Genomic DNA, 19525 nt, shown 5'->3' with positions numbered 1-19525 from the left:
GTGCTTTGATCGATTTGCACAGACAACTAACGAGCCCTTCCACAATCCTATAATTGGACAACGAGTGTTCTAATGAATGCTCATTCCCAATTATTGGCTTGTTGAACTGAGTCATTACATGCCCAGGGAAGCATTTGTAGAGTTTACTTCTAAATTGGTGATTGCACATTAGTCCATGATTTGTTGCAGTAGCGTAATTTTTCGAGTGCAGAGCTAGCTGATGCACTTGGGCCCTGAGTTTGAGTTCAACCATAGTGCCCTTTGCTACAATAAAAGGTACCAGAATTAAAGGGAACCTGTCTTACAAAACCAGTATTTACCTGCAAATATAGTGGTAATCTTCAAGTATCACATAATCATCTTTGGCAGTATATCTGAAAGTGCGGCTACAGGGGGAAAATAAAGTTATATTCTTCCATCAGCTGCTCACTTTTAGTCATCGGGGAAGTGCAGTATGCTGTAATAATCACTGCTCACTACACAGCCAGTACGCTGATCTACCTGCCCCTGCACATTGTCCGCCAGCCTGCCCTGCAGCATGTGCAGAGGGAGAATATATCTTCCCATTCTTCCTGAAGCTACTCTTTAGGCTCTATTCACATGTCCAGTTACTATCTATTTGTAAACTATTTACTATTATTAAAAACGCTGAATCCATTACAGAGCACTATTTTCTGTAAGGCTATGTCTCCACGATCAGGATGGCCGGCGGGATCGCCGCAGCGGCGAAGCCGCTCGGCGCTAAGCCCCGCCCCCTTTCTGGGACGCGATCATGCCGGATGTGTTAACTCTTCACATCCGGGATGATCGCTCTCTCCCATAGGGCCCTGTGATATGCCTTGCGGGGACGCTGCGTCCCCGCAAGGTGTACGGACATGCTGCGATCTGAAAAGACGCGCAGCATGTCCGGAGTCGCAGGGCCGCCGCGTGCGGGTTTCCACGCATAGTGGAGACAGGATTTCATCAAATCCCCTCCACTATGCTGGAACATCTGGACGCTGCTTGTTTGACGCTGCAGCGCTGCGCAGCGTCAAACAAGCAGCGTTTACTGAACGTGGAAACATAGCCTAATGCATCGGTCTTTTCTCCATTTGTAATGGATCATTTTAAACAAGAAGCATCACAGAATGCCTCTAGCGTTCTGTGCTTAAAAACCTGATCCACTGACGCACGACATAACAGATGACCATTCCTTATTATCCATTTTGCAAAGACTTCAATATTAGCAACCAGATCTGTTTGTTTTTTTCAGCTGCACAAAAAACATCCATAACGTCTTTGTTAGGTAAGAAAACAGTTGAAAGACGTCTTTAATATTAATTAATTAATTCAGTAAATGTCAGAATTTTTTTTCCCTGAAGTGTCTTTTTAGTGGATTTTTATAGCTTCTTGAGCAAATTTTTTACATTTTCTTGCATGTTTCCAACATTTTTGTGGCTTTTTTTACTGGTATTTTCGGAAAAATGTTTAACTTTATTTAAGAATAAAGAAACCGTGGTTTTTCAAGCGAAAACGCTCAAACCCAGGCGTTTTCTGGGAGCCTTGTGAGAATTTCCATTGACTTGTATTGTAAAGTAAAAGTATATATAGAGTAGAAAATGGCTGAAGATTGAGCAGCTCACTTCTTTCAACTGTTTGGCATTTTTGGAAGCGTTAGGGTGAGTTTCCACGGTCAGTAAACGCTGCGTGTTTGACGCTGCAGCGTCAAACACGCAGCGTCCAGATGTTCCAGCATAGTGGAGGGGATTTTTGGAAATCCCGTGTCCACTATGCGTGGAAACCCGCATCCGTCTTCCCTGCGACTCCGGACATGCTGCGCGTCTTTTCAGATCGCAGCATGTCCGTACACCTTGCGGGGACGCAGCGTCCCCGCAAGGCATATCACAGGGCCCTATGGGAGAGAGCGATGATCCCGGATGTGTACAGTTAACACATCCGGCATCATCGCGTCCCAGAAAGGGGGGGGGGCTTAGCGCCGAGCGGCGATACCGCCGGCCATCCTGACCATGGACACATACCCTTAGGGTATGTTTCCACATTCAGGAAACGCTGCGTGTTTGACGCTGCGTTGAGCCGCAGCGTCAAACATGCAGCATCCAGATGTTACAGCATAGTGGAGGGGATTTCATGAAATCCTGTCTCCACTATGCATTAAAAGATGCATGCGGCAGACCCGCGGAAACGGACATGTGGAGCGTCTTTTCAGAACGCAGCATGTCCTTACAATGCTGAAACAACGCAAGAACAACGCAGGTGACCTGCCAGTGACCTCAGGTGCAGATTTGGTCAGGATTTTACGTGCGTAAAATCCTGACCAAATCCTGATGCAATCCTGAACGTGGAAACATACCTTCAGGGTATGTTTCCACGTTCAGGAAACGCTGCGTTTTTGACGCAGCGCTGAGCCGCAGCGTCAAAAACGCAGCGTCCAGATGTTACAGCATAGTGGAGGGGATTTCATGAAATCCCGTCTACACTGTTCATTAAAAAACGCATGCGTTTTTCCCGCAAAAACGCACATGCGATGCGTTTTTCCAGAACGCAGCATGTTGCTACAATGAGCAAAACACGCAGGAACACCGCAGGTGACCTGCCAGTGACCTCAGGTGCATTTTTGGTCAGGATTTTACCTGCATAAAATCCTGACCAAAGCCTGAAGCAAACCTGAACGTAGACACATACCCTATGGGTATGTGTCCACGTTCAGGATTGCATCAGGATTTGGTCAGGATTTTACATCAGTATTTGTAAGCCAAAACCAGGGTTGGAACAATTAGAGGAAAAGTATAACAGAAACATGTGCACCACTTCTGTATTTATCACCCACTCCTGGTTTTGGCTTACAAATACTGATGGAAAATCCTGACCAAATCCTGATGCAATCCTGAACGTGGACACATACCCTATGTGTCCACGGTCAGGTTTGCTTCAGGCTTTGGTCAGGATTTTATGCAGGTAAAATCCTGACCAAAAATGCACCTGAGGTCACTGGCAGGTCACCTGCGGTGTTCCTGCGTGTTTTGCTCATTGTAGCAACATGCTGCGCTCTGAAAAAACGCAACGCATGTGCGCTTTTGCGGGAAAAACGCATGCGTTTTTTAATGCACAGTGGAGACAGGATTTCATTAAATCCCCTCCACTATGCTGTAACATCTGGACGCTGCATTTTTGACGCTGCGGCTCAACACTGCGTCAAAAACGCAGCGTTTCCTGAACGTGGACACATACCCTTAGGTTACGTGCCCATGATCAGGAATTGCTGTAGGTTTGCAGCTTCAAGTCTACGGCAGCCAGATGTTACAGCATAGTTGATGGGATTTCTAGAAATCCCATGTCCATTATGCATGCATGTGTGCCTTCGGATCAACCGCGGACACTGATATGCGGCACGTCTTTCCAGACCGCAGCATGGCAATTTCTCTTTGGAGACGCTAGTCTCCACAACGGTAATGGAGTCAACAGAATGTACGTGGTAAATCAGCAGGGTTCAGTTAACACAAGCGGATTTACCTGCGTTCAATAGCGAACATATGCTGGGTCCAAAGTGCTAAAGCAAAATAGATCAATGGCTGCACTCAAAATATACTGTGCTAAGTCAAGGAAGTGTGCAATATATGAAATGTGAATAGCATAATGGATTGTGAAATTTATGAAAAAACACATGAGATTCTTAGCACAATATTTGGCCAAAAATTGTGAGCCCATCCACCAAACGTCAAGGTAATCTCAAAACGGATGGGTACCTGAGCTGACTGCCTAGTGTGAACACTTACCTATGGCTAGTAACATGATAAAGCCTGCTTATATAGGAAGCTCAGAAACAACTGTGTTTGGATGTAATTAAAATCACAGCATGGTGAAGGGCGGGACGTTCAAGTCAGAACAAATGGTACATAGTAAATATAAGAAACTGACTGAACAATAATATAGTCTGAACTGGTGCATAACCAGAAAAGTCATATAGCAAAATAGATCAATGGCTGCACTCAAAATATTCTGTGCTAAGTCAAGGAAATGTGCAATATATGAAACGTGAATAGCATAATGGCTTGTGCGTTTTGAGATTACCTTGACGTTTGGTGGATGGGCTCACAATTTTTGGCCAAATATTGTGCTAAGAATCTCATGTGTTTTTTCATAAATTTCACAAGCCATTTTGCAGGTGGAAATCTGTGCCTTCCTTCTAGCGCTTATGTGTTGTGGTCCTACCCTGCTGTGCTTACGGGATAGTCCCCACAACTGTTGTGTCTGTTTCTCGTGTTCCCTCACAACAACTCGATTCTGATGTTCTTCTTAATCTCGTCCCCCAGATCTTATGGTAGGACGCACCCGTATGACGGGAAGGCTCGGAGCTCTTCCGGGACCCTAGAGTCGCCCCTCTCCACAAGTTGCCCCCTATGTCTGCGTAGGTGATGTAGGTGAGACAGCCAGCCTATAGCTCTCTGTCCTGCCGTTGGTTTGAAGTAATGCTTAGAGCTCTGTACTTCCTCGGCGTTCCGGCCACCGGTTAGTTACGCCTCAGTAGGATGTTGCCTCGGTCTAACAGCACGACTCCTACTGGTATTTCTCCCTGTTGCGTTGATCTCGTTTCTCACTCAGCACAATAAATCTCGCTTCTTGTCCTTTCTTAGGGCACCGCCGCTATGAAGTGCAGGCGCGGTCCCGTAGCTTTCTCTCTGTTTGCCAGGCCTCTGTCAGGATCCCACCCCTGACAGGGACCCTACCGAATCTTCCCCTACAACACCCTCTGCCACAAGGTGTTGTCTGGTTCCAACCCAGTCAGCGTTCTCCCTCACTTCCTGCCTAACCCCCAGTTTTACCAGACTGTGAGGAGTGGCCTAATGAATAGTACCCTTAGCTCCCCCTGGAGGCCAGACTGTGAAATGTATTGGTGTCTGTGATACCTGGTCAGATGAACTCCTTCAGTGCCATCAGACGTACCATAGCCCCCCTTAGCGGCGGAGCCACAGTACTGCAACGACCAGGACTCTGGGGCGCTGCATAAAGAATGCAGAATATGATAGCGCTATATAAGTAATGCTTAATAAATAAATTAGGAGCAAATATAAAAATGGTAATTCACTGAATTTGCTTTGTGAAGTCCTGACCTACTTCCATTTCCATATATTTTATCACTATTTTTGTGCTGCTTGTTTGTGAATGCTCAGAAAAACTGAAGGAAATCATCCTGAAAACCATTCACAGAGATTCGATGAAAAGCTCCAGCATGCCCTCAGGCATTTCATTCACGCCACTGCTGTCATTCATGCCAAAAAAAAGCAGGTACAGATGACAGCAGAGCAAAAGATAAAAACTGAGCCAAACTGCTTTGTAATGTTTTTTTTTTTTACTTCATTTTACACAGAATAATAAAGAAGCTGAATGAACTGCGGTATTATTTATTATTCCACAATATCAGCCATTGAAAAATAGGCCTCACTCAGGTCTCAAAAAATCTGAGAAAAAAAAACAGGCCTCGTTGTCCATGGCAACCAATCAGAGCTCAGCTTACATTTCTAATACAGGTTTAAAAAAATGAAAGCTCCACTCTAATTGGTTGCTAAGGAAAACGGGGCCAGTTTTCTGGTTGATACATGAATTTTTAAGGCGCCGACATTATTCATACTCATTTTTATCTTAAGTGTGGGGTAATACAATGTCCGTTGATAAAAACATTACCATAACTTCACATTTATTTTTCACATATAACTTTATCAAAAACAGAAACACTGACAACATCGAAACACAGAACAGTAGTTATCTGGGCACATGGAGACCAAGCCACGAATACAGCCAATTCATTTTTTGTGGATTTGCATATTTTTATACAATTAATTTAGATTGAACCTTTAGGCGACGTTTACACCTGGGTACGGGAATTCTTTTTCTTTGTTCAGTTTTAGGGAAAAGACAGACCAAATTAATTTCCAAAACATATCTATTGAATAACAGAAGTAAATGGAAGTAGAGTAGCTCCATTGATTATTATGGGGTCTGTAGATTTCACTAAGCGTCAATTTAATAGAACATAAAATGCAGCAGGTAGAACTTTTTAATGATTTTTCTCCTGCAACTACGGAACGTGTGCATATACACATAAACGAACATATAGCAGACGACATAGTAATTAATGGGGTCCCTCTGTTTACTTGTGCCAGGTATGCAACTGATCTATTTTGCCCATGAATTCCATTTGTCGGTTCCTAAAACAGATAGATAAAAAGAATTGCCAAATGTAAGTGTGAACCCAGTCATTTTGTGTAATAGATTTGGTACAGTAAGGCCACCATCAGCAAACACTATAAAAATAAACAGTCTGAAAAACGACAACACAAGTTACAAAAGAAATTTATATTTTTTGCAGTGTTTATATTAAAATTTAGGTTTACAATGAGAAATCGGCCTTAGGGATCGCTCACAGGAGCAAATAAATCGGACGAGTGCAATCCGATAAAAAAAATTTTGGATTGCACTGGGCCAAGTGTTATTCTATGGGGCAGTGCACATTTGCAATTATTTTCTCATACCTATTCAGCATGCAAAAACAATTGCAGCATGCTGCTAATGGCTGTGAAAATCGGATCGCGCGCACCCATGTAAGTCTATGGGACTTGGGAACTGGGAAAAACTTGAAAAACAAAAAAGTACATAAGAAAAACACAAGAAGGGGGAGATTTAAAAGGACTCAAAGAGATATTAATATGGAGTAAGGGCTCATACCCATCACTGTAACAAAACGGTCCAATATTGTTCCTGAAAAGTGGGACGAGTCATGCAAGTGGCATGCGATTTTCATACGAGCACAATCTGATTTTTATAACCTAGCATCCGAATGACATGCAAATGCAATCTGTATGCAATGCAATTTTAACATGAGATTTTACTTAGAGTAATTCTATAGATAGACAGATATATGAGTGATATATATAATAAGTGCTTTGCATGTGTAGCTTACTGTATATGTCTTTTATTACTAAATAAATTATTTTATGAAAAAAATGACATGGGATCACACAAAATTTTATTAACCAGCAGAGGGAAAGCGGACAGCTGTGGTCTGATGTTTATAGCCAGGGAAGAGGGTAACTAACATGAAGCTTCCCAGGCTGTTAATATCAGCTCATAGGTGTCTACTAAGTCATTACTGGTTATTAAAATGAGGGACCCCCAAAAAAATGATGCAGGGTCCCCCTATAATTATTAACCAGCAAAGGTTAGGCAGACAACTGCAGGCAGATATTAATAGGCTTGGAAGGGGCCATGTATATTGGCCTCCTCACAGACTAAAAATGGTGGACTGAACGTAAAGGAGAGTATAAGTGTTTTTTATTTTTAATTCAATAAAGGAGTCTGTGCCATTATTTCAAATAAAGGACTTTATTTAGGGTGTTGTTATTTACTATATGACTATGGGGTTAGTAATGGGGGTGTCTTATAGATGCCTCTCCATTACTAAACCCTGTGCTTCATGTCACCTGACAATACAAAAGGTGACATCAACCCCAACCATATCACCCCACTTGCCGCTGCCACAGGGCAAGTGGGAAGAGCAAGGCCTAAGTGCCAGATTTGGCACATCTTATGAATGTGCCATTTCTGGGGTGGTTAACAGCTGATGTTTTAGTCAGGGACGGTGCCAATATCCATAGCCCTTTCCTAGCCTATTAAAATCAGCCCGCAGCTGTCTGTCTAGCCTTAGCTGGTTATTAATTATAGAGGGGCCCAAGTCATTTTTTGGCAGTCCCCATTTTAATAACCAGTAAAGGCTAGGTATACAGCCGTGAGCTGATAATAGCCTAGGAAGCTACATGGGTACTACCCCCTTCTCAGGCTATAAGCCCCCAGCTGTTTGCTTTCCCTCTACTGGTTAATAAAATGTCGGGGATCCCTCACTGTTTTCTCAGAAAATTATTCACTTATTAATTAAATCATGTACATTAAGCTACATACGAACTGTTATAATTATATATGTCACTGACAGCTTTATATCTATCTATTCTATGTATACAGTAGGGAAAATAAGTATTTGATACACTGCCGATTTTGCAAGTTTTCCCACCTACAAATAATGGAGAAGTCTCGTAGTTATCGTAGGTAACTTCAACTTTGAGAGACAGAATAAAATTAAAAATATGTATTTCATCACCTACCAACCAGCAAAAATTCTGTCTCTCACAGACCTGTTAGTTTCTCTTTTAGAAACCCTCCTACTCTGCACTCATTACCTGTATTAATTGTACCTGTTTGAGCTCAATACCTGTATGAAAGACACCTGTCCGCACACTCAATCAATCACACACACCACCATGGAAAAGACTAAAGAGCTGTGTAAAGACACCAGGGACAAAATTGTAGACCTGCACAAGGCTGGGATGGGCTACAGGACAATAGGCAAGCAGCTTTGTGAAAAGGTAACAACCGTGGGTGTAATTATTAGAAAATGGAAGAAACAGAAGATGACTGTCAATCTTCCTCTGTCTGGGGCTCAATGCAAGATCTCACCTCATGGGGTAAGGATGATTCTGAGAATGGTCAGGAATCAGCCCAGAACTACAGTGGAGGACTTGGTCAATGAAATGAAGAGAGCGGAGACCACAGTCTCAAACATTACCGTTAGTAACACACTACGCTGACATGGATTAAAATCCTGCAGGGCAAGGCCCGTTTGAAGTTTACCAATGACTATCTGGATGATCCAGAGAATGCGGTTAAAAAGACTGGGACACTGAAGAGTGTATTAGGGGCTTATATGATGATAACAGGATAAAGGAATAAGGAATGCACTCACCAGGTAAGGTTGCACTGAGGCAATATTTATCACGTAATATCATCTGCTGCAATACACCAGTCGCCAAGAGACAAAGAGGGATATGGAACGTGATGGAGGTGTCATTCAATGGGCTGCTGATGAAGACTCAATGTATAATAAAACTATGATGATCCAGAGAAGGCATGGGAGAAGGTCATGTGGTCAGATGAGACCACATAGGACGAAAATAGGACTTTTTTGGTAATAAACTGCACTCACCATGTTTGGAGGAAAAAGAAGGATGAGTACAACCCGAAGAACACCGTCCCAAACGTGAAGCATGGTGGCGGAAACATCATACTTTGGTGATGCTTTTCTGCAAAGAGGACAGGACGACTGCACTATATTGAAGAGAGGATGGATGGTGTCATGTATCGCATGATTTTGGCCAATAACCTCCTTCCATCAATAAGAGCATTGAAGATGGGTCGTGGCTGGGTCTTCCAGCATGACAATAACACGAAACACACAGCCAGGGCAACTAAGGAGTGACTCCGTAATAAGCATTTCAAGGTCTTGGAGTGGCCTAGTCAATCTGCAGGCATGAACCCAATAGAAAATCTTTGGAGGGAGCTGAAACTTAATGTTGCCCAGCGACAGCCCCAAAACCTGAAAGATCTGGAGGAGATCTGTATAGAGGAGTGGGCCAAAATCTCTCCTGCAATGTGTGCAAACTTGGTCAAGAACTACAGGAAACCTCTGACCGTCTGACCTCTGTAATTGCAAACAAAGGTTTCTGTACCAAATATTACGTTCTGTTTTTCTATTTTAGCAAATACTTATTTTATGCAATAAAATGCTAATTAATTATGTAAAAATCATACAATTTGTTTTTCTGGTCTTTATTTTTAGATTCTGTCTCTCACAGTTGAAGTGTACCTACGATAAAAATTACAGACCTCTCCATTCTTTGTAGGTGGGAAAACTTGCAAAATCGGCAGTGTATGAAATACTTATTTTCCCTACTGTATGTGATTTTACTGTACGCAGCAGATGAAATGTCGGGCTTTCAAGGACATGGGTGTCTAATAATCGGATGGCACTCGCATGTTCCGAGCGCCGTGCAATTTTTTTTATCACACCCATTGACTTGCATTGGCGAGTCTTGTCTGAGATACAAGGATAACCGCAGCATGCTGAGATTGTTTTTCTCAGTCCGATCTGTGGACTCATACATTAGCATTGGTATAAGAGTGAAATTTGATTGAGTATGAGCCCTAAGATGCGGGCTTGGACTGTCCTTAAGACAGAAACTGAAATCTATGGCTGCTAGAGTATGTTGATGAATATGGCCTTTCATGACACATCAAAATTGGCGAGAAAAATCACAGATTATTTTTATGGCATACATCATCATTTTCAAAAATTGGCGCAAATTGCTTGATAAATTTTCCTTGCAGTACGTAGAGAAGTAGTTCATTTTTGGATAAGCTCCAAGAAAAAATCTGTGTTAAAAAAACTTTTTTAATTTACCTCAGTAGAAAATTCTGAATTAATAGATGATTACACATTCAGGACTCTCATTAGTAAGATAGAGAGGGGTTCATTTGTTATATGGACATCCCATTGATTTAAATAAGAACTGTGTAATATTTCACTCCTCACAAATTACAGCTGTTCATTGGAAGCAGTCTTTGATCAGTTTACTACTAAGGAGCTGGATTAATCAATCCAGACAACTCCTTTGGTCATGTTTCAGTCCTTAAATTAGTATTATCTAGTAATAAATGAACGTATTTGAATATCACTTGAGTATCTAGGTGCTCGGATGTGCTCGGCACTCGACAAGCATTGTCTGGTGCTTGGATTTAATGCTCGAATCCCCACCCGCATGTCCGGCACCTGTAAAACAGCCAATAAACAAGCGGAGATTGCCTGCCAGACACTGTAATGTTATAGCCATCTTGGTAGTGGCATTTTGTGATTGGTTGGCTGCATTACCTCTTCAGAGGTTATAAAAGGACCAGCGCCGCAACGCTCGGCATACTGACGCCATTACACTGCTTAGGGACAGTTCTGATTAGATGGAGAGAGTCTAGGCCTGAGTGCACAGTTTCAGGAATCAGAGTCCTCTAGTGGTGATACCACCATACTAAAAGTTCTTTCAAGGGCTAACTTTGTGCTCTACCATTTCTATGCAATACATCCTGCATTTAGCCTAGGGCCAGCTGCTGGTGCAGGGAGAGTGGTTGAATGCAGCCTCTAGGCAGGGCTTAGGGCTTTGCAGTTCATTTTTAAATATATAGCTGCTGCAGGTGAACATACTTTTTTTTTGGTGTGACAAAATTGACTGTATTGTCATCCATACAGCTTAACCTTCTTTGTGATAAATTACAGTGGTTTTAAACTAAAAAAAAAATGCTTTGTCTGCTGCAGGTGACCAAATATTTATTTTTTTGTGAAAAAATTTACTGTATCGTCATCCATACAGTTAACCTACTTTGTTTTAAATTCCAGTGCTGCTGGAGCACAAGAAACATAGCCATCCATGACATATAGCTTCCTGTCCCACTTTGCAGGGAGGCATGGGACACCACTTCTGAAGCCAGACCAGTGCGAACAGATAATGCTTCCAGCATGTTTGCCAGCACCACCCAGTCTTCCACACGGTCCAGTCTCACCAGCTAAGAGTCTGTATAACTTAATCCACACCCTGATCCTCCTTCCTCCCACCATGTCGAGTCCCAGGAGACCAGTAATCCCATACTAAGATACTCCGAGAAGCTCTTTACATCATGATTTCTTGATTGTGGCCTCTCTCCCTTCATTTTACAAGATCAACAGGAGAACTTGCTGTTTAGTGATGCACAAAACTTAGAGCAGCCACGGTCACAAGAAGATGATGGTGGGGAATAGAAAATGTTGTCTAAGGAAGTAGATAATGATGAGACAGTTGCCGATAAGTCATGTTGTTGTAAAGTCAACAAGTCAGGAGGACCAGGGTGCGGCAGTACAAAAAGAGGTGGTGGATGAGGAAGTCACTGACACGTGGACAAGTGCTTGTGGCCAGGGATGCTAAATTTCCCTGATGACACACTGGGTTAACTTTGTGGAGGCTGAGGCTACTTTTTTCAGGGTTTCCTCCACCACCTACACCAGTTCCTGCATGCTTTCCTGCTTCTCCTTTTCCTCCATCTCCGATTTGTCATCTCAGAGCACATCATCCACATCAGTCGGAAGCTGGAAGGTCTATAGCACTGCCTCAGCGAAGCAGTAGCAACAGGCTCTGCTGAAGCTAATTTGTCTAGGAGACACACATCACACCACCGCAGAGTTGTTGAAAGGAATAACACACCAGACAGATCTGTGTCTCTCACCGCTGAACCTACAACCAGACATGGTCATGTGTGATAATGGCCGGTGGTGGCTAAAAAGTTGGCAAGCTCAAACACGTACTATGCTTGGCCCACGTGTTCAACTCAGTAGTTCAGCTCACCGACTGGTGTGCAACATGCGCTGGAACTCCACATTGCACGTGCTGGCAAGGCTTTTTGAGCAGCAGAGGCCTGTTGTTGAACACCAGCTCTAACACACCCGTCGGTATTCTTGTCAGACACTGCACATAACAACTGAAGAGTGGGCATGGATGTCTGACCTTTGTGCAGCTCCTCAAGACTTTGAGGACTCAATAAAGATGGTGAGCGGCGATGATGCTATAATCAAAGCAACAATACCACTTTTACTTTAACAGTCACTACTCACAATTAAAGATGAAGCTTTGTATGCGGCCCAGGTGGAGATGGAGGAAGACATGAGACAGGGAGACACTACCCTGCCCAGCCTCATCTCATCTGCTCAGCGCGGATTGGGTAGCAATGAGTAGGAGGAGGCTGAGAAGGAATAGGAGCTGGCCGCTAGCGCAACAGAGACTAGTACCCAAATATGCTTCACCCTGTCTCTCCTACCTGCATGGGCTGAGGAAGCAGAGAGGGAGGAGGAGGACGAGATGGAGAGTCATCATCATAGTGGAGACAGGGAAGTGTTTTATGTGACTTTATGTACCGCTGCATTTCCCATGACCCTTGTGTTATATTCATCTTGGCCAAAAAAGAGCACTGGTTGTTCACCCTGCTAGAACCACGCTACAAGGAGAACCTTACATCTCTTCATCCTGAGTCGGAGAAGCATACAAAATGGTGCTATACCAAAAGTCCATTGTGGAAAATATGTTGCAAAAATACCTGCCAGACAATGCTAGCGGCAGGGGGCAACAAAGGAAGAGAGGTGAAAGAGGCTCACACCAGGTACAGCAGAGGCAAGGGTACACTGTCAAAAGCCTGGTCCAATTTCATGACATCCTCCCAGCTTCCAAGCCCTGGTGACTGGGAATTTTTGACAAGGAGGGAAAAAAATTTAAAGATGGTCAAGCAATACATGACCGACCAAACCAGTGCACTCCCTAATTCCTCTGCGACCTTCAACTTTTGGGTTTCAAAGCAGGACAACTGCCATGAGCTGTCCTTCTATGCCTTGGAGGTATTGTGCTGCCCTGCCGCTAATGTCTTATCTGAGAGGGTTTTTGGTGCTGCAGGGGGAGTCATAACAGACAGGTGCTTTCATCTGTCAACAGACAATGCTGACAGGCTCACTCCTGAGCCTAAATATAAGCATAAAAATGAACTAAGCCTGGATTAGCCTTGACTTTCCCACACCACCAGATGACAGCAGCACATAAAGTGTTTTTAATCTTCAATATTTCAATGAGGCCCCCCACTAATTGTCTTCAAGGGTCTATGTATGACACTGCTTGTAATTTTTATCTGACTTTGCACTGTGTGCAGAGCCTTCATGAGTATAAGAGTAACACAACTACACTTTGTTCACAATATTTGAATGAGACACTACATTTGGTGCCTTCAATGGTGTATGGATGACCCTGTTTGTAATTTTTGGTAGGCTTTGCACTGTGTGCAGAGCTTTTATGTGTGTACGAGTGACATAACTACACTTTGTTTATAATATTTGAATGAGGCACTACAGTTGGTGCCTTCAAGGGTATATGGATGACCCTACTTGTAATTTTTGGCAGGTTTTTGGCATAGCCTTTATAAGTCTAGGAGTACCACATGACAATTTGAACAGAATGTGTATGTGGCCCTCCTTTATCTCTAATACATGGTATATCTGAGTCGCTCTTGCATTTAATTTTTGGCCGTTCATGCTTCCTTCTTAAATCAATTCCACTGAAATTTCCAATGTTTTAATAAAAATTAAAATTTTGGTTTACTTAAATAATTTTTTTAAAATCCTTTTTAAATGTCGCCTTTTATACAAGTTTTATACAGTAAGGAATGTTTAACATTTTTTTCATGTAGACTCCAATTTCTCTTCGATTTTGAGTGTTTCATTGTCAGTCCTTAAAGTGGAGCAACAGTGTGACACTATTGTTCTCAGCAGCGATTTGAGAGTCAGAGATGCTTCCAGGGGTCTTCCCTATGCTGTTTGTTTGCCTTCTATTCAGCACTTTTTTATCCATTTCAACACTATCACTGCCCCTCAGACCTCCTTGTAGGGTCTGCCAAAAAAATGCTTGGGTTTCCCATTGACTCCCATTATAGTCATTACTCAAAACATGCATCAGAGCATTAGGCATAGCTCGGTTCGAGTAACGAGCATCCAAGCATTTTAGTGCACACTCATCACTAGAATTGTCTTTCAGTGAAATAGGGAGCTTTAATACCTTTGCACACGCCTAATGCCTTCAGATAACCATCCATACATGTTTAATAGCTTCCAGTACATTACATACACTTGCTTTTTCTCCTATTTCAAATATGACAGATTGCTGTAGCTCAGCTACCGTGAAATAAACAGAATAAACAACTTCAAAAGTACATTTTGACCAACTGTGAAAAAAAAATCAATAGTCATTTTCATTTGTTATGCTGTAGCCATGTCAAGTGCACAGATAAGAAGCCTCAGGGTGAGAGTTGCAAAATCCAAATGGACTCTTCATGAGTAAAGACATTTTACATTCATAGTGTGCAGAAAGTGCAAGCTGCAAAATCTTGCCAAGATATGCTAATAAACACAATAAACGTCGCTTGCCTATAAATTAACTTTACATGAAATGTAAAGCAATCTAAACAGAGGATGAGCCAAAGGATATTACCCAATTACTTGGCAAGGGGATTTACAGTAGAGTTTATCACAACTGCATAATCGTCATATTCACCACGATGCATCTGGATGTTCCTGTAGTAATGTTCATTGGAGTCACTTTATAAATCCTTTTTCTTAGCTACCAGAAGAAACTGGGACAAGGTGAAGCAATGGTTGACCACTACCTGATGGAGGATCTGTGCCAAACTTCATCCTGATCCTGCCTGGTGGAAGATCTTCTGCTGGTCGGACAGAAACAATAAACCTACGTCTAAAGGTTTCACACAAGATAATATAGATGAAAGGGTTAATACAACTATTAGCATAGCCCATACTAATGGCCACACAATATGCATAATGAAACGCTAGTGTAGGCTGGTCCATGACTAGTTGAATTATTTGTAGAACATAAAATGGAGCCCAACAAATGAAAAACACCAAGCAGATGGCTATAGCTGTCCTTGTCACTTTTTTGGTCCTTATCCTGGAGCTTCTCTGAGCCGTGAGCGCTTCCGAGGAAGCCATTTTGAGCAGAATTCTCCTATAAGCTAATGAAATGACAGCAAATGGGATGGCAAAGGCCAAAAAGAACTGATACAAGGTGTACCAATAAATATCACTTTCTGGATTGGGTAGGGTGATGCCACAGCCCAGGACTCCACCAGGAAGGGAAATAAGTCTAGCATACATCCAAACCGGAGTGATACTTAGAAGAGACAGCACCCACAGGATGCAAATGACCATGATGGCTACAGGTGGCTTCCTGTACTTTGCCGAGGTAAATGGGTAAACCGTTGCAAGGTATCGGTCAATAGACATGGCTGTGAGTATATATGTGCTGGTAAACTGACTATTGGTATCCAATGCTGTGATAAGTGTACACATGGTTTCTCCAAAATGCCAAACACCATTACCAAGAAGTTGATGAATCAAGAAAGGCATCCCAAGAAGAAAGAGTAAGTCTACCACTGAAAGGTTAATAATAAATATGTCAGGAACACTGCTGGTACACCGGAATTTGGATTTCTTGAAGACGGTATAGATGACGACACTGTTACCAATAATTCCCAGCAAGCAAATAATTCCAAAAACAGTTGGCATTATTACGTTGGCATAGGCGACATTGCCACTAGGATCTGTAATGAGAAAAATAATGGGTTAGAAAAATATACTTTGCCTACAATGCACTGCACTATGGCTCTTTTTTATATATTATCTTGACCAAGCATACATATGTCAAGATATTTAGTGAATAAAGGCAAGAACTGATGTACTGTAGCTTCTTAAGATAGTAACACAAGTAGGACATCAGAAGAAGTGTATGTAGGGTCATAGAGCTGCTTGGCTGGTCAGCGATCTACATGTTTTGGAATATATCATATATGGTGATACATGGCCTCAGGATTCAGAATTATCAAAATTGTTCCTTCACAGGTAAAATCTGTATTCAGTGAAGACAAATTTTTACATTACTGAGATAAGAGATAACAGTTGCTACTGATGAGATTCCTAGTAGACTGGAGGGCGAGGAGGAGTGAAGATGCCCTACCTCTAGCTCCTCTCTACGCCTCCCTCGTTCCCTCCACATAGAATCTTATTAGTCCCAACTGTCATCTCCTATCTCAGTAATGTAAAAATCTGTCTTCACTGAATACACATTTTACCCGTGAAAGTACAATTTTCAAAATGAATTATCAGTCTTGGTCGACAGAGAAGCAGATTTTTCTCATAAGATATATTACATAAGTTTATTATTTTCATGTATGCCATTGATTTATAAAATTTATAATTAATAATACTTAACAATTAGTGATGAGTGAGTGTGCTCGTTACTCAAGATTTCCGAGCATGCTCGGGTGTTCTCCGAGTATCTTGGGCGTGCTCGGAGATTATGTTTGTGTCCCCGCAGCTGCATGATTTGTGGCTGTTAGACAGCCTGAACACATGCAGGGGTTGCCTGTTTGTTAGGGAATCCCCACATGTATTCAGGCGGTCTAGCAGCCGCAAATCATGCAGCTACGGCTACTCAAACATAATCTCCGAGCACGCCCAAGATACTCGGAGAACACCCGAGCATGCTCGGAAATCTCGAGTAACGAGCACACTCGCTCATCACTATTAATAATTTATCATTAAAATGATGGTTACTCTTTAAGGTTTTGCTTTGTTTTTTTTATATAATCAGAAACAAAGAACGTCAGTACTAATCTAAATAATTGCACATAATGTTCTGTTTATTAATAGGATAGATATTAACTGGGCTCTGCGGTTTAATTCTCCAGGGCCGGGAGTCCCTATTCACAACAGCTTTTCATACGCCTTTAATACAGTGAGTACATAAATGGCTCACAGATTGCAGAAGATGCCCTTTGTCAAAATCATAAAGGCACTTGAAGTTTAAAAAAAGTTGAATATACACTTGTGTGCCTTTTATGAAAGGCGTAATACAAGGATGAGAGCTCACTCTATGGGTTCTGCTCCTTCCTACCTCCATGGCACTTTTACTTTCCAAGGTGAGTAAATGCTTTTTCAGTCTCTAATGTCTACATTATCAAATATTTAACTGCTTATATATCTATATATATATATTCAAAAAAGAAGGGGGCAGCACTCCATTTTCTTAATAAATGTGCAAGGTTTAATTCAGACCCACCTGTCTGGGGAACGTTTCGGCTCCAAATGAGCCTTTCTCAAGGCGAGAAAGGCTTATTTGGAGCCGAAACGTTGCCCAGACAGGTGGGTCTGAATTAAACCTTGCACATTTATTAAGAAAATGGAGTGCTGCCCCCTTCTTTTTTTAATTTGTGGACTTTGGATAACCAGTGGACAGGTTGCCTGGAGACTTTGCACCCAAGGATAAGTAGAGACTTGTGCTGTTCATCTTCTTTGAATATATATATATATATATATATATATATATATATATATATATATATATATATATATATATATATATATATAATTGTTTAATGTAGATATACATTTTTTCTTGGTCTGTCCCTGAAGTTTCATATTATTCCAACAGAATATCTACTCTCCTTTCTCTGTCAGATTAGTATGCCAATTTAGAAAAGATTTGGTACACTGAAGATTCTTACGACGTCACTGGGCTCCGGTGGGTGGGGTGGATGCAGATACAATTGAATGTGCTGGATCTAACATTGATAAAGTGATTATTAAAATGTTTTCACATATAGAAAAAAAATCAGTTTATTGTCCTAATCTTATATCTAGTTACATGGGTAATTCAGTTGAAGAAAAGCATGTCCATCAAATTCAACAAAATTTGCCTGATATCTTTCCAGATTACGCCCCTGAGCAACCCAACTTACATCGGCCACATAAACAAGCATACAACTAAATGAAGTGAGTACTGACAGAAAATCTTGTATGCATATTTTTTTTTCTCTCTGTTTTTGGTTTCTGATTTAAAGTGTTCAAAGCTATCTTTTTTTTTTCCTTTTTCCCACTGTTTTATGGCCTTGCTCAGCATTGGTTGCTTACCCTGCATAGTAATGCCTGCTCTGGCCTTATGCTAATTGGTTAATTGCTGATTGTGGCCATTTGGTTCCTGATGCTAGCAGTCATTTCATTTCATATATATTTAGTCTGGCTGGGATAGCACGCGCGCGGGGTCGCGTGCGCAACAGATATTAAGTGTAACAGTATAAAGTGCTTGTCAGTTAGACAATGGCAGTTGGACAGGGCAGGAGACAGGTAAGGTGCTTAAGTTTTTCAAACAATCATGCTTCTTGGTCAGTCATACTACATTATGCATTGATCATACCAATCTGCTTCTTATTTGTTTTTACTTCTGCTTTCTCACAACTCGCCCGCCCTTTAACACATTCTGGGCACTCTCTCTATATCCACCCCTCCCTTCTCCCCTCTCCCATGTATAACTCTGAGGCTCTACTGACATTTCTTACCCACTCCAAACCAGCCACTACCTCCAAGCAGCACTCAAAACGTTCATACAAATCATCCCACCTGCTCTTTCTGTTTTTTTCTCCTTTTACTAGTTGCAGGCGACATCTCCCCCAACCCTGGGCCTCCCTCCACCAGCATACATTACTCTCCTCCAGCTGCATATAGAAACCCTGCTAATCTTATTAACATTCAGTGCATGCCTTCTCCTATCGCTTTCCACTGTGCTCTCTGGAATGCATGGTCTGTGTGTAACAAACTAACTTACATTCACGATCTTTTCCTCTCTAATTCCCTTAACCTTCTGGCTATTACAGAAACCTGGATCCAGCACTCAGACACCACCGCCGCTGCCGCTCTCTCGTTTGGTGGGCTGAAATTTTCACATACCACCAGACCTGAAAACAGACAGGGTGGGGGTGTTGGTTTGCTCCTTTCATCACAATGTGCTTTCCAGGTCAAATCCCCCCGGTTCCCTCACTTACATTTCCTTCCTTTGAAATCCACGCCATCAGACTCTTTAAGCCCTTCTCCTTGCGGGTGGCAGTTGTTTATCGCCCTCCAGGCTCCTCCCACCTGTTTCTAGACCACTTTGCCACCTGGCTTACTCAATTTCTATCCTGTGACATCCCCACCCTCATCATAGGAGACTTTAACATCCCCATCAATGATCCCCTCTCCCAATCT

At 42.2% G+C, this 19525-nt stretch overlaps 1 protein-coding gene across 2 annotated transcripts in view; it reads right to left on the bottom strand.

Moving 5' to 3' along the window:
- Nucleotides 1-9519: 9519 nt before the first annotated feature.
- Nucleotides 9520-19525, bottom strand: part of LOC143785844 (melanin-concentrating hormone receptor 1-like) — a 61467-nt gene continuing 51461 nt past the window's right edge. For both annotated transcript variants that reach the window (XM_077274983.1, XM_077274982.1), the window contains exon 2: nt 9520-16047. In XM_077274983.1, the coding sequence (XP_077131098.1) occupies nt 15047-16012 (966 nt within the window). In that variant the 5' untranslated portion in view covers nt 16013-16047 and the 3' untranslated portion in view covers nt 9520-15046. The remainder of the gene's footprint in view (nt 16048-19525) is intronic.

The sequence above is a fragment of the Ranitomeya variabilis genome, chromosome 7 (assembly GCF_051348905.1).
Source record: "Ranitomeya variabilis isolate aRanVar5 chromosome 7, aRanVar5.hap1, whole genome shotgun sequence".
NCBI lineage: Eukaryota > Metazoa > Chordata > Amphibia > Anura > Dendrobatidae > Ranitomeya > Ranitomeya variabilis.
The sequence above is the reverse complement of the archived record's forward strand: the minus strand, read 5'-3'. Positions and strand labels throughout refer to the sequence as shown.